General features: G+C 50.8%; 1 protein-coding gene across 2 annotated transcripts; it reads left to right on the top strand.

Annotated features, from left to right (window-relative positions):
- Positions 1-201: 201 nt before the first annotated feature.
- On the top strand, positions 202-15,068 carry KIF22 (kinesin family member 22). 2 transcript variants are annotated; one of them, XM_045993636.1, is made up of 14 exons: positions 202-295; positions 7,027-7,222; positions 8,553-8,680; positions 8,771-8,925; positions 9,186-9,395; positions 9,478-9,708; positions 9,855-10,008; positions 10,120-10,255; positions 12,354-12,522; positions 13,052-13,220; positions 13,620-13,687; positions 14,377-14,589; positions 14,684-14,743; positions 14,831-15,047. In XM_045993636.1, the coding sequence occupies exons 1-14, from the start codon at positions 238-240 to the stop codon at positions 14,864-14,866; spliced, it is 1,983 nt and encodes a 660-aa protein (XP_045849592.1). In that variant the 5' UTR covers positions 202-237; the 3' UTR covers positions 14,867-15,047. The 2 variants fall into 2 exon arrangements, with proteins under 2 accessions (XP_045849592.1, XP_045849591.1); XM_045993635.1 differs by having other exon boundaries at positions 14,684-15,068.
- Positions 15,069-15,210: the final 142 nt, after the last annotated feature.

Raw genomic sequence — 15,210 nt, forward strand, 5'->3', positions numbered from 1 at the left:
TCGAGCTGCAACGCTGGCCGTGCCTTCCACGGTCCGGTAGCCAAACTGCGCGCATGCGTCCTCCGCCAGCGGAAACTTTTTCTTGCAGGTCCCTGAGGCGAACCCTAGAGGGCGGGATAGCTGAGAGCCTTCAACAGGGACTTCCGGCGGGGAGTAGGCGTGATTGGTGGAGCCCAGGACAGGGGGCGGGGCACCGGGAAATTCGAATGGGAGAGGCGGACCAACGGAGGGAGTGGAATGGACGCTGGGGGTATGGGGCAGCTGAGGCGACGCGAGATGGCTTCGGCGATCTCAGGTACGCGAGCCCGGCCTGGGCGGGGCGCCGAAGTCTGGAGCCTGGTGGGGTATCGCGACGGAGTCTGGTCCCGGCTCCGCGGGTTGTCGGGGCGAGGCCGGAACGGCGCAGGGGAGGGGAGGGGAGAGTGGCACTGTGGCCGTCCGGAGCGGGTCAGCCCCCCTCACTCTTTCCTGCTCACTGTTTCCAGCTCTACGCGCGGGTCAGTGGACCGTGTTAAGAGCCGATTCCAACACTAGAGCTTTGTTTGAGCCTAGCGCACTTTTCCTCTGTGAGCTTCAGTTCCTTTGTCGAATGGGGACAGTGACCCCCATCTCGGGAGATGACGTGAGTAAGCGAGCGAAAAGTAGCTGACACTTAACCGTACGGACCAAAAGAAGAGCTGGGTGCGCGTTTTGCGGGAAGGGTTCTGTGTAAGACGTGCTGTTGGGTGAGAGGAGATCCCTGGGGGATGGAGGAGGGCTGGCGGAGGTTCAGACCCGCCGCAGCTGGGTGTTCGTTGACAGCAAAAGGTGGGCTGAGATCACGCAGCAGGGAAATAAGGGACTGTTTCCTTTCCCTCTAGCCGTAGAAGTCAATGCTATCTTAGGATCGAAAAGACTGTTGGGACATTCGGAATCTTGTATGTGTTTGTTTACATGTGTCTCTGCTCTCTTCCTGTACACTGAGTTCTGGTCAGTGATTATGCCGGGCACCATAGTCATTGACTGGAGTGTCCTGCTGTTTGTCAGGCCCTGAGGAGAAACAAAGCTTTTTAGCAGAATGTCAGATGCATGTTGAGTCCTTGCTAGGTCCCAGGCACAGTTGTAAGCACTTTATGGTGATGAATCATTTAATCGTCACACAATGCTATGAGGTGGTTGGTTGTTATTGTCCCTGTTTTACAGAGGAGGAGACTGAGGCATGGATGGGTTAAATAGCTTGTTCAGAGTTGACATGACTAGTAAATATTGGGGTCTGAATCTGCACTCAGGCAGACCTGCTCTAGAGCTTCTTAATGCTAATGCCCAAGCACCTGACATTGTTGCTTTTGGAGCCAACTACCCCTCCCCTTTTCAAGACTCACTGTGTCTGCTGCATAGTAAATATCATAAAAATGCTTGCAAGAATATTGACCCTTCCCCAGAGGAGCTTACAATCTGTTCAATAGATAATCATATAAAAGATACTATCATGGAAAGCCATGATAGATATGTATAAACTGCTACAGACAGTACAAAATCTGAAGTAAGTAAACCCTTGGATATTCTGGGGAGGATATGATTTAAGGAAGTGATACTGGAAGTGGGTTTCGAAGGTTAGATGGCAGTTTACTAGGCCTTGGCTGGATGAAAAGACCACCAAGTGATTTTTTTTTTTTTTTTTTTAAGATTTAATTATTTCCTTGACAGCACAAGCAGGGGGAGCAGCAGGTAGAGGGGAGACGGAGAAGCAGACTCCCCGCGGAGCAGGGAGCCTGATGTGGGGCTCTATCCCAGGACCCCAGGGTTCAGACCTGAGCTGAAGGCTGATGACTGAGCCACCCAGGCACCCCCCCAAGTGATTTCTTATTTATGATGTATAAAGAGGCAAATGACAGACGATGTCTGTGGCTTAGTTTCCTCATCAATAAAGGAAGAGTTAGGGACCCCTGGGTGGCTGAGTCGGTTGGGCCTCTGCCTTTGCTTGCTCTGTAGGGATTAGGAGTCATCAGCTTTAAGACAGTAATTGGAGCCAAGAAAGCCTGGGACCATGCCCATGAAATGAATCTGAGTAGCAGTTCTCAACAAGGGGCAGTGTCGTTCCCTGTGGGGACATTTGTGATATCTGGGGACTTTTGGGGTTGTTATGGGGGGGTGGCCCATGGAATGCCACTGTCATATGTGTCCAGCATATGTGTGCTAAACGTCCTATAACACACAGGACCACCTTATTACAAAATTGTCCAGCCCAAAGTCATAGTGTCCAAGTTGAGCAATCCTGTGCTAGAGAGATGGTAGAAGGAGCCTAGGAAAAAACATTTAAGATTGGTGGAAACTTCGACGGGGTGAGCAGAGAGCTGTTTCCCTCCATTCTCTGGCATGGAAACTGAGGGGAAAGTCTATTTCTCAAAGGAAAGCAGATCAAGGGTGTTGGATCTTGCTGGGAAGTCAAATGGGATGAGGGTCAGGCATGTCTACTGGATTTAGCAGGTAAGAAGGTCATTGGTGACCCTGCAGAATGGTGAGGGCAGACGTGAGCTGGTGCTGCCTGGAGGAGTGAGTAACAAGAGTAGAGCGTAAGAACAATAGCTAACGTTTACTGAGCACCTCCTGCCAGCCACGGAGCCAAACATCGTGTGTGGCATTCTTTCTGTGGCTTCTTACAATCTTATGAGGGTAGATACTGTTATAAAGAGAAACTGAAGTTCAGAGAGGTTAAGAAGCCTTCCCAAGGTCACACAGCTGGTAGTTAGAACTTGTCGCTTGACTCCAAGGCCTATGGGGTTCCACACAAGGCGGGGGCGGGGGGTTGGCGAGGAGGACTGGGGGCCCATATAATGAACTTTGGAGTTAGAACTTCATTGGAAGCTCTGTCACTAAGTAGCTGTTGGCCATAGGCAAGTTACCTGAACTCTATACTGAGGCTTCCACATTTGGAAAGTGAAGGATGAATACAAAATAAAATAAAACACTTACTGAGCTTTTACCGATGTGCCAAATGTTATTCTGGTCACTTTTACATCAGTTACCTTATTTACTGCCTTAACAACCCAGTGAGTACGGATTTTCGTTTATTCCCATTTTACAGGTGTGGAAATTGAGGCACAGGAATAGACCATCATTTCCCCCAGTTTATTCAGTTAGTTGTAAGTGGTAGAGCTGGGATTTGAACCCAGGCCATCCTACCTGGAGTAATGAACCTACTCACTATAGGCTAGTTTACATGTTACTTCTTTTCATTCTCATTAAGACTTTGCAAGGCCCACCTCACCCCATTTTACAGACAAAGAAACCAGGGCACATGGATGTTAAGTCATTTGCCCAAGGTCACAATCTAATAAGTGTTAGAGCTGGAAATTAAACTCACCTGTCTGACCCAGGTCTATGCTCTTTCTACATCACCACAGACTTCCTCTCCCCTTTATTTTTTATTTTTTTTTTAAAGATTTTTTTTTATTCATTTGACAGAGATCACAAGTAGGCAGAGAGGCAGGCAGAGAGAGAGGAAGGGAAGCAGGCTCCTTACTGAGCAGAGAGCCCGATGCAGGGCTCGATCCCAGGACTCTGGGATCATGACCTGAGCTGAAGGCCGAGGCTTTAACCCACTGAGCCCCCCAGGTGCCCCTTCCCCTTCCCTTTAAACTTCTGTAAATGCGGGGCACCTGGGGGGCTCAGTGGGTAAAAGCCTCTGCCTTTGGCTCAGGTCATGGTCCCGGGGTCCTGGGGTCCTGGGATGGATCCCAGCATCGGGCTCTCCGCTCAGCGGGGAGCCTGCTTCCTCCTCTCTCTCTGCCTGCCTCTCTGCCTACTTGTGATCTTTGTCTGTCAAATAAATAAATAAAATCTTAAAAAAACAAAAACAAAAACAGGGACGCCTGGGTGGCTCAGTTGGTTGGGGACTGCCTTTGGCTCAGGTCATGATCCCAGAGGCCTGGGATCGAGTCCCGCATCGGGCTCCCAGCTCCACAGGGAATCTGCTTCTCCCTCTGACCTTCTCCTCGCTCATGCTCTCTCTCAAATAAATAAATAAAATCTTTAAAAAAAAAAAAAGAAATTAAAAAAAAAACCAAAAACAAACCAAAAAAACTTCCATAAATGTTTCTGTATCTGCCCTCTTTCTCTGTTCTTCCAAAAACCCTGGGAAAGATAGGCAAGGAGAAGCCCCTGCACGCATTTTTGACAAGTCAGTGAACCTCGTTGCACCATAATTTTCTTATCTGCATAGGTACATCTACAGGTTTCTACTGACTGGCTACTGACTTTCAGGATTCATGAGGATCAAATGAAAACTAGATGCCCAAGTGCCTTGTAAACCATAATGTGGAATCCCTGGCTTCGTTCGTCAGGTGAAGAAGCAGAGGCCCAGTTCTTGTAGGCCATCTGCTTATGGGGATGCGTTACTGTGTGTAAGATTCTCGGCAGGGTCGTCTGTCCATCTTTTAGTCTTGCTGTTTCTTGCTGGCCACCGATACTAGCCCCGTGCCTTATACGAGGCCCTGACAACCAGCTGCTACCGCCCGCCAAAAGGACAGAGTCAGAGCTGCCAAGAACTTTCCCAGGTCATATATAACAGGCAATATGGCATCAGCATTGAAAGCACATTTTTGGAGGCCAAGAGATCTAGGTTAGAATTGTGCTGTTAGGGGCACCTAACACTTGGTTGAGCGCCCCAATTCTTGGGTTTCGGCTCAAGTCATGATCTGGCGGTTGTGGATCAAGCCCTGCTTCGGGCTCTGTGCTTAGTGTGGAGTCTTTCAGATTTTTTTCTCTCTCCCTCCTGCTCACTTATTCTCTCTCTCTCTCTCAAATGAATAAATAAGAAATCTTTAAAAAAAAAAAAAAAGAATTCTACTGTTAGCTGTGAACTATAGTGTGGTATCCTCCAATATAAAACAAAGAAATACTTTCCTCATAAGATATTTTCAGCTCATTCAGTCTTTACAAAAATAAAGAGGATTGTTGTTAATTTTTTTTTTTTTAAGATTTTATTTATTTGACACAGCGCAAGAGAGGGAACACAAGCACAGGGAATGGGAGAGGGAGAAGCAGGCTTCCCATAGAGCAGGAGCCTGACATGGGGCTTGATCCCAGGACCCTGAGATCACGACCTGAGCCGAAGGCAGAGGCTCAGCCCACTGAGCCACCCAGGCACCCCAACCAAACAGGCTTTTTAATAAAAGTTTTAGCTTGTGTTTTCTGACAAAATATTCATAATCTTTTTTTTTAATGACTTAGTTTTAATAATTGGAAGCAAACCAAACAGAAAGCTTACACTAGGGAACTATTGTGTGTTAATGCCTTTTGCACACTGAGCTGGGACAAAAGAGACTAGGGGCTGCCTCTCAACCTCATTCCTCTGAAATGAAGATATCCATAGTATTATTTATTTTAATGCAAACATTACAGCATTACAGAACTGTGCAACATAAAAAAGAAACCCACATAATCCCCATCAAGAGAAAAACTGTCATTAAGTTTTATGTGTATATACACTTAAATATAATTATATGTTATAAACCTCAGGTTGAAAATAGAAGCACAGAAAGTCAGGCAGTTCATTGATGGTTTGGGTGGGGGCAAATGTCAACTCTTTTATTTATTTTTTATTATTTTTTAAAGATTTTATTTTATTTATTTGATGGAGAGAGAGACAGAGAGGGAACGTAAGCAGGGGAAGTGGGAGAGGGAGAAGCAGGCTTCCCATAGAGTAGGGAGCCTGACATGGGGCTCGATCCCAGTACCCGGGGATCATGACCTGAGTCAAAGGCAGACACTTAACGACTGAGCTACCCAGGCACCCCAACTCTTTTAATCTTTACAACAACCCCAGAAGATGCTGGTCTACAACACCTTTGCACCCCAAAGCATGTTTCACCAGCAGCATCCACATCACCTGGCAGTTCGTTAGAAATGCAGAATCTTTTTTTTTTTTAAAGATTTTTATTTATTTATTTGACAGAGAGAGATACAAGTAGGCAGAGAGGCAGGCAGAGAGAGTGAGAGGGAAGCAGGCTCCCTGCCGAGCAGAGAGCCCGATGCGGGACTCGATCCCAGGACCCCGAGATCATGACCCGAGCCGAAGGCAGCGGCTTAAACCACTGAGCCACCCAGGCGCCCAGAAATGCAGAATCTTAAAAAAAACAACAACAAAAAGCAAACCTCAAGCATCATTCCAGAGACTGAAGCAAAACCTGCTTTTTTTTTTAAATTTAAAGATTTTTATTTGTTTATTTATTTGTGTGTGAGAGAGAGAAGAGCACAAGCAGGGAAAGTGGCAGGCAGAGGGAGAAGCAGGCTCTCCATTGAGTAAGGAACTCGATTTGAGACTTGATCCCAGAACCCTGAGATCATGACCTGAGCCGAAGGCAGACGCTAAACCAACTGAGCCACCCAGGCAACCCCTGAAATCTGCGGGTCATTTTTGTAAACCTGACAATCTACACCCCATTGGACCTACTCGTAGAGCAAGGAAGGAACTGGGGCCACCACCCACAGTACAGCCAGGGTGGAAAGAATTTCCTTGAAATGAACTAGGGGCCATGGGCCTTCCCGAGGTGTCTCCAGGACCTCAGCGTCCACCTCCAGTCCATCTTCCCTGCCCCTCTGTCAAGGTAGAGAGAGTCTCTAATCTACTGAAGATGCTGGGGTTTTGTTTTGTTTTTAGGCTCTGCTTCTTTTGAGGAGCAAAAAGACAACATGTGGGCCATGACACAAGTTGTAATGGGCACAGGCCCCAGGCATAACATACTGTGGTGTTCAGAGGAGCTGCTGCCCCTCCGTGGGCTTCTTCATTGGCAAAATGGCCTGAATAGAACAGACCTTGGCGACATGGTGAAGATTAAAGCATGTCTGGCATGTAGTTGGTGCTTACCAAGTGTTAATGTTTGCTAAGTACGTGACATGGTTGGCGGAGAATCTCTCTCTCCCAACTTCCGGCCGTACTCCCGGGGGAAGCTGCCGTTCATCCTTCAGAGCTCAGCTGTGTCAAGCAGCTCTTCCTGCAAGACTCTGCTGTATTTCACGCTTAAAAACCTCCCTTCTCTCCTCTAGGTGCTGGTCGCTGTCGGCTAAGCAAGGTCGGGGCTGGCCGGCGCCCGCCTCCAGCTCGAGTTAGGGTGGCTGTGCGGCTGCGGCCATTTGTGGATGGGACAGATGGAGCAGGGGATCCCCCTTGTGTGCGCGGCCTGGACAGCTGTTCCCTAGAGATTGCCAACTGGAGGAACCACCAGGAGACTCTCAAATACCAGTAAGATTCAGGCCACTCTGCCCTCCCGCCCCTCTCCTCTCTCCTAGGCCTGCTCACATTAGCACTGCGCACATGGTTTCTCAGAAGTTTCTTCGGGATCCTTGCTCCCTCCTTGGCACAGCTTTGTTCCTCACACCTTCGTTTGGTCTTTCAGACAGGTTCCTGGGTGCTCACTCTGACAGGTCCTCTGGAGAATACTTGGGGGAAGGCCGAGGGCTGAACCAAACACATTACTGTTCACAGCCTCGTGGGGGAAATGGGCACAAAGAGGGAAAGGGGAAGGAGTAGCAACGGTAAGCAGGGGAGCCCCAACTAGGGTTGGGGAGGTGTGGGAAGGGTTTGGGGGGACACAGACCAGCCAGCCAACCCAGGCTGCAGCTAGGCGGTGGGAGAAAAGACCATCCAGATTTGGGGAAAGAGCTCACAGGCGCAACAGCTACTTTAAAACTCCATTGGAGAGTGAAAGTTTCAGACTCTGGCTCATCGTTTGAGGCTGGGAGTGGCAAACTACGGCCTGCAGGTCCAATCTGACCAGGAGTCTTTTTTGTAATAAAAGCTTTATTGGAACAGTTGTTCATTTACATACTGCCTATGGCTGCTTTCCGACTCTAATGATGGCAGTAAATCGCTGCCAAAGGGAATCCTATGGCTCACGGAGCCGAAAATATTTACTCTCTGGCTCCTCATAGAAAACGTTTGACAACCTTATTCTAGCCCCTTGGCAACTTAACTTGTTTCTTTCCAGCCCTATACCCCCAACATAGTCCCCCTTAAAACCTCATCTCTGCTGTGGCCTCAGCCACCGCTTCTCCAGAGTACAGATCGTGGATCGCCGGTGTGTGGAGTCTCATCTTCTCATCGGCAACATCCTCTGCTCCGTTCTGATGTACAGATACTCTTTGCCGTGGGTGCTGTCTCGGGGAAAAAGATCAGGAAGCCCTGACGTTTCACCCCATGTCTTGTCTGCGTGCTATTTTGGATACTTGAAATATCTTTCTCCTCTTTCTCTGGCAAAATCCTCTTTCCTCAAGCAGAATCAGTTACACTTTCTAGTGTGTCCTCCTCTTCACTTCCTGAATCACAGCCAAGTATGGGTATCTTTCTGTCCCACCAGACTACAGAACTCCCCAGAGTTCTGGGCGTTAGACTTATCTCTGTATTCCTAACACTGGTACGGGGACTGGAGCCCAACAGGTGTTCAGTGGGTGCTTTCCGGGATCTTTATGCAAGAAAAGCGACAGAGACTTTTAAATCTGAGGCCAGTATTGCCCTCTCGGTCTGGGGCAGGATGGAACCCTCCAGTCATTCCCTCTTTCTTTCATGCCTGCAGGTTTGATGCCTTCTACGGAGAGAAGAGCTCTCAGCAGGATATCTATGCGGGATCAGTGCAGCCCATCCTCAGGCACTTGCTGGAAGGGCAGAATGCCAGTGTGCTTGCCTATGGGCCCACAGGGGCAGGTGAGCGAGCCAGGTAGAGAGCAGCTGCGGGTCTGAGAGGGCTCAAGAGTGGGGAGGAAGATCTCACAGCAATCTTCACTCTTTCCCCAGGGAAGACACACACAATGCTGGGCAGCCCAGAGCAACCGGGAGTGATTCCCCGGGCTCTCATGGATCTCCTACAGCTCACGAGGGAGGAGGGCGGCGAGGGCCGGCCATGGGCGCTCTCTGTCACTATGTCCTACTTAGAGATCTACCAGGAAAAGGTGAGGCCCCACTCGGCTTGGTGTGGGGAGAGACAAAAGTCAAAGAGAATAAGATCCAGTTCTTGACGATGAAGCTCTGCCCCTAGCAATGACGCGAGACCTGGAGAGACAGGTTGGGTTGGCAGGTGGTACACCTCTGACCGGCCAGCAGAAGGAGGGGACTGATGCCCAGGAAGTAAGCAGCCTGTGTTTGGAGAACTGGCCCTATCTCTCTATACCTCTCTCTGTACCTCTCTATATCTCTCTAATACCTATCTCAGGTATTAGACCTCTTGGACCCTGCTTCGGGAGACCTGGTAATCCGAGAAGACTGTCGGGGAAACATCCTGATTCCGGGCCTCACGCAGAAGCCCATCACTAGCTTTGCGGAGTTTGAGCAGCACTTCCTGCCAGCCAGTAGAAATCGGACCGTGGGAGCCACGCGGCTCAACCAGCGCTCCTCCCGCAGTCATGCTGTGCTCCTGGTTAAGGTGAGGCCCGGTTACAGGGGGAGGACACGGGAAGCCCTTAGAGGGTGAATTAAGTTTTAGGGGTCCTTGCTCTTAACCCCAGGTGGAGCAGCGGGAGCGTCTGGCCCCATTTCGCCAGCGGGAGGGTAAACTCTACCTGATTGACTTGGCTGGCTCCGAGGACAACCGGCGCACGGGTAACAAGGGTCTGCGGCTGAAGGAAAGCGGAGCCATCAACTCCTCCCTCTTTGTACTGGGCAAGGTGGTGGACGCGCTGAACCAGGGCCTCCCTCGTGTGCCTTACCGAGACAGCAAGCTGACTCGCCTATTGCAGGTCAGGCCACCCATCTCGGGGTGACAAGGGGCTGGAGAAGAAGGTTCTCAGGTGTGCTGGGAGGTTGGGGAACTTTAGTCAAGGAATGGAAATGGAAACGTGGGACTTCTGATCTCTGCCTATCCTGCCCAATCTCCGTCCCTCAGGATTCTCTGGGTGGCTCAGCCCACAGCATCCTCATTGCCAACATTGCCCCCGAGAGACGCTTCTACCTAGATACAGTCTCTGCGCTCAACTTTGCTGCCAGGTCCAAGGAGGTGATCAACCGGCCTTTTACCAATGAGAGTCTACAGCTTCGTGGTGAGGACTGGGGTTGGCCAGAGTGCAAAGGGCAGATCTGGACAACCGGGGAGCGTGCTGAAGCTGCCCAGCATCAGCACAGAGGCTGACCCGCCCCCACATCTTTCCTAGTCTTGGCACCCGTTAAACTGTCCCAGAAAGAACTGCTGGGCCCATCAGAGGCAAAGAGAGCCCGCGGCCCTGAAGAAGAGGAGACTGAGAGTCCTGAGCCCCCAGCAGCTCCAGCCTCAGCCTCCCAGGAACTCAGGTGAGCAGAGGCTGAGGGGGCTGGGGGATGTCATCCCTTTGCTGTCGTGTCTGGGTTAGATGCAGAGAGTAGTCAGATCCTTGTGCTGCGAACTTGTTCCTCTCTCCTCGAATTCACCCCAAGCCCTACTCTGCTGAATTCACTGGAAGTGCTGAGCTGTCTCTAGCCTTGGTGCTGCGGTCCGTCCGGGGCCTGAAGGAAGCCTCCTCCTGGAGCTCCCGGCCCCTCCCTTTCCACTTTCCAACCCCTTCAGGCAGTCAGCAAAACCTCACATTTGGAAGCAGCTGTTTCAAGGATGAGCACTTTAACTTCCGGCTCAAGGAGTAATCTGGATCAGGCCTTTTAGGTCTAGAGGATAAGAGCAAAGCAAAGAGAAAAGAGATGAAGAGCTCTGTCTCCCTGAGACCTCTCAGTCTGTGCATTAGAGTCCAGCATCTCCATGACTCTGCAGGGAGCCTGTTGCTGTCCTAACTTTGCTTCTAACCTCTATCCAAAGTCTCTAAACTTAGACCCTTCTGTGTGTGTGTGGCCTCTCTCTCTGGTTCTGATGGCCCCACCTCATGGCCCAGGATGCACAAATCCTTAGGTCACTGCTGTTTAGGGTCTTGCTTTCTTTGTCTGGCCACCAGAGCAGTTGCGGGCAGAGTAAGTACTAATTCTTGACCTCCTGAGGTCACCTCTCTTCACTAGTCTTCAGACTTAGACAGTTCAGAGAGGCTTTATTTGGGCTTAGGTAGAAACCCAGCAAAAGTAAGACTGCAGTTACCTCCCTAGAATGGCCAGGGGTGGGGTGGGGTGTGTGGGGCCGCTACAGTTGAGGTTGGATGGCATACAGGAAAGGGTATTCGCTTAGAACCCACCTCAATCTTGTCCTCTCAAGCTACCTGTCAGCAGTCCTGTGTCCTATGTGCATAAATTCAGAGAAACATACAGCCTTGCAGATGTGTGTTACATGTGAACAGGCAAAGTCTCTGCCAGACAGGTACCCCGGGTAAGCCCAGAGATGGGGCCCATCAGCCCTGGTCAAACCCTGACCTCAGGGGCTCAGGTTTCAGGAGAGGAGAGAAAAGAGAGAACATCAGATGATGCAGAGTAGGTAGGACAGGGTGTGGTGAGGAAGGACTTGTTGCTTCTGTGAGAGCCAGGAAGGAATGACCTCTGGTGTTTTACCCAGATTTTCTGATCCTGCTCTTCCTAGGCCCTTGGGCCCAAGGAACAAGGCAGTCCCTGTACTTGAGGAGCTTCACAGTACAGGAAGGAAGATACACAGTCAAGTTGGGTTTCATGGGAAAGGTGGTGTCCAATTGACTTTGAATGATAATTGGGTGAGAAACAATTCTAGACAAATGTTAGGAACAAATGTTAGGCATTTCATGCTCAGATTAAGTCAGGACTCAGCTCCAAGAGGCCTTTCTTTCTTTTTTTTTTTTTTAAAGATTTTATTCATTTATTTGAAAGACAGAAATTACAAGTAGGCAGAGAGAGAGAGGAGGAAGCAGGCTCCCTGCTGAGCAGAGAGCCCGATGCGGGGCTCGATCCCAGGACCCTGGGATCATGACCTGAGCCGAAGGCAGAGGCTTTAACCCACTGAGCCACCCAGGCGCCCCGACCAAGAGGCCTTTCTTACTGCCCATGGGAAGAAGGCTTGGCATTTGGTCCCCAGTGGCTTTCAAAGCCCTGCTGAAGATGACCTCCACTGTGAGTCTTTTTCCAAAGGCTCTTTCAAAGAAACCGACACACAATCCTTGCTGTTGCCTCACGGTCTCCGCCTTCTGTGATGACAGCGAGTGCCTGCAGGGCAGGGTGGGGCAGTGTCTTAGAGCCTGAAGGCTTGGAACTCAGGTGTGCACAAAGCGCTTGTTCTTGTCAGATCTCCTGGCACCCTGAGAGGGGAACTGGGCAAGTAGTGATGGAGCCGCATTCCCTGCTGAAGCCATGCACCTGGAGAGTCTGGTTGACTTGCTCAGGGTTGCCCAGCAAGTTTACACCAGAGTGTGGACCCCCGGAATACAGCAATAGAAGGCATCATGAGGGGAATCCTGCAGCTGAGAGGGTGATGAGAGACCGGCCAGGTGCAGAGTAACCTTTGTCTGCTCAGCCCCCTACAGAAGCTGAGTAGCATGGACCCCACTGTGCTGGAGCGCCTCCTAAGCTTGGACCGCCTGCTGGGCTCCCAGGGGAGCCAGGGGACCCACGGGCTGAATACCCCAAGGCGAGAGCGGATGGTGCTCATGAAGACAATGGAGGAGAAGGATTTGGAGATTGAGGTTAAGTGTGGGGGACAGGGGGGCTGGGATTCCTATGGGCCTGGAGAAGCCATCTGAGCATCTTCAGACAGGGAAAGGCAGCAGAAGCCTGGACCAGCATTTAGTTTTTATCCTAACACTGGAACCCCTTGTCCCCAGCTTCTGCTTGAATGTCCTTAATGTGGTGGGACTTTGAAAAACAATTGAGGTCAGCTCTGAGGAGGTGAGGGGTGGACATCCAGTTGAAAGGAACTAATGTAAGACCTTGTTATTTCCCAAAACCCTGTTCAAATTAAGTTAGGACTTTATGCCTGAATAGTCCCTTCCCTTCAGTGTTTCACAAAGGGTCCTGTTCTACTTCTGAGCATCCCTGATCATCAGAAAGCCCTTAATTATACTGGGCTCCAGTTGTCTCCTGGTAGCTTCTCTCCTTGGTCCTCGCCCTGCCAGCAAGGGGCTCAGAGCCCTGCACTCACTTTCCTAACCCACCTCCTTCAAGCTGCCTAAAAGTTTGTTCTGGGTCACATGTCTCTTTGATCTTTTCCAACAGAGGCTTAAGATGAAGCAAAAAGAACTGGAAGCCAAGGTTCTGGCCCAGGAGGCTGTGGACCCAAAAGATAAAGAGAACTTGTCTACCACAATGCTCCGACCGCTTGCCCGCCGCACAGTCACTGTAGCAAAGCCCCTCAAAAAGGCTGTGGTGATGCCCTTACAACTGAGTAAGTTTGGCTGTGGGGGCCAGGAGGGCCCAGATGACAGATCCTGGAAAGGTGGGAGGTGTTCAGAGCAGCTTTCATCATGTCATTCATGTACTCCCACTACTGCAACCCTCGGGAAGGCAGGGGTGGTGGTGAGGACCATCTGAAATAGGGCTCTGGTGCTATGTGCTCAGGCACTTAGTAAGGTCAGGGCCGACTGACCGGGCCATGACTGAGTACCATGCAGAAACAGCTAAGACTACTGGCAGATATAGGTGTGAGAAAAGTTCTGTGGGAACCACAAAAGAAGAGGTTCACTTGGGCCAGAGGGGAACCGGGGAATCAGGAATAGAAGACCCAAGTAAGGGAGAACAAAAAGTAACCTCTGCCATGATTCCGGGTCACAATTCTTGCCTTTAGTTCAGGAGCAGGCAGCATCCCCAAATGCTGAGATCCACATCCTGAAGAAGAAAGGCCGGAAGAGAAAGGTGAGTGCAGCTGGCAGCTGGAGCTACAGCTGGAGTGGGAAGTAAGGGTAGTGAGCTCTAAGGGGAAGAGCACTGGCCATGGAGTTAAAACACCAGCTACCTTGGAATGTGGAGGAGATACCTCTCAGGGCATTTCCGATGAATAGCAGAGAGGGTATCCGTCACCTGTTACTTCCCTTTCTCTCTGGTGGCTCTCACCCTCAGCAGCCACTTACTAGGTACAGTAGCCTGAGTCCCACTCCACAAACTGAAGAGTCCACCCAGGGAAACGTGACCTAGGCACTCAAGAAATGAAACACTGGAAGAATTACTAAAAACTGAGATGATGGGGTGGGGGCGTGGCTGTCATTTACTGAGTACCTTAGGTGTGCCTTCCTAGGAATGAAAGAGAGCTTATTCGTTCCTTTTTAGAGATGAGGCAAATTTAAGAGCTTACTATAATCTTTACGCTCCTTAACCCACTTGATCTTCACAACACTCTTTTAACAAGTTGGGCAAAATGAGAATCCGCCCAGTGACTGAGTGGAGAAGGGTTTGTGGACAGACACTTGAGGGAAAGAGAGGCTAGGGAGGGCGGGGAGATAGCTGCTGTTAGGCTCCTATCTTTGGCAGAGGAGTCTAAAGCAGTTTGCTGCCATGGGCTGAATAGCAAACTCTGTTTCTGTCACTCACCTCCCCCTGCCTCATAGCTGGAGTCCCTGGATGCTTCAGAGCCAGAGGAGAAGGCTGAGGACTGCTGGGAGCTACAGATCAGCCCGGAGCTACTGGCTCATGGGCGCCAAAAAATATTAGATCTGCTGAATGAAGGCTCTGCCCGGGATCTGCGCAGCCTGCAGCGCATTGGCCAAAAGAAGGCCCAGCTCATCGTGGGCTGGAGGGAGCTCCATGGCCCCTTCAGCCAGGTAATGGCCCAGGGAAGGTGGCCCTGGAATGGAGCTGAGGGGTGGGGTGGGGCAGGAAGGGAGAAGCCCCTTCCCATCGCTGCCATCTCTCCAGGTGGAGGACCTGGAACGCGTGGAGGGCATATCTGGGAAACAGATGGAATCATTCCTGAAGGTGAGCCCACCGCGTGGCCCCCTCCTCTCCGGCCTGTGCCCTGCCCCCAGCTTTAACGCTGCTCTCCCCTTCCCTCCTGTCTTGCAGGCGAACATCCTGGGTCTCGCCGCAAGCCAGCGCTGAGGCCCCTCCTGACTGCCAGCTCCTTTCCTCACTGTGCTTGTTTTTGTTTTGTTTTTTAAATCCTCCAACTGCGTGTCATGTAAATACAGTTTTTACTCTGGTGTTTCAGCCTGATTCTTGGGACTGCGGGGGCGGGGCCGGGGGTATAATTGCCCTTGGGATGGGCCGCAAGCTCCTCCGCGGAACTTCTTTGGGCGCCATCTTTGGGAAAAGCAGGCAGGAAAGAAGCGGGGCAGGATTGTAAATAAACCGCTGGAGTGGGGAGGGGGAAGGGACGGTGGCCGAAAGGAAACAAAAAAGTAACGCGAAAGCCCGAGGACGACGACCGTTAGGCGGGCGCGCGC

The sequence above is a fragment of the Meles meles genome, chromosome 21, assembly GCF_922984935.1.
Source record: "Meles meles chromosome 21, mMelMel3.1 paternal haplotype, whole genome shotgun sequence".
Taxonomy (NCBI): domain Eukaryota; kingdom Metazoa; phylum Chordata; class Mammalia; order Carnivora; family Mustelidae; genus Meles; species Meles meles.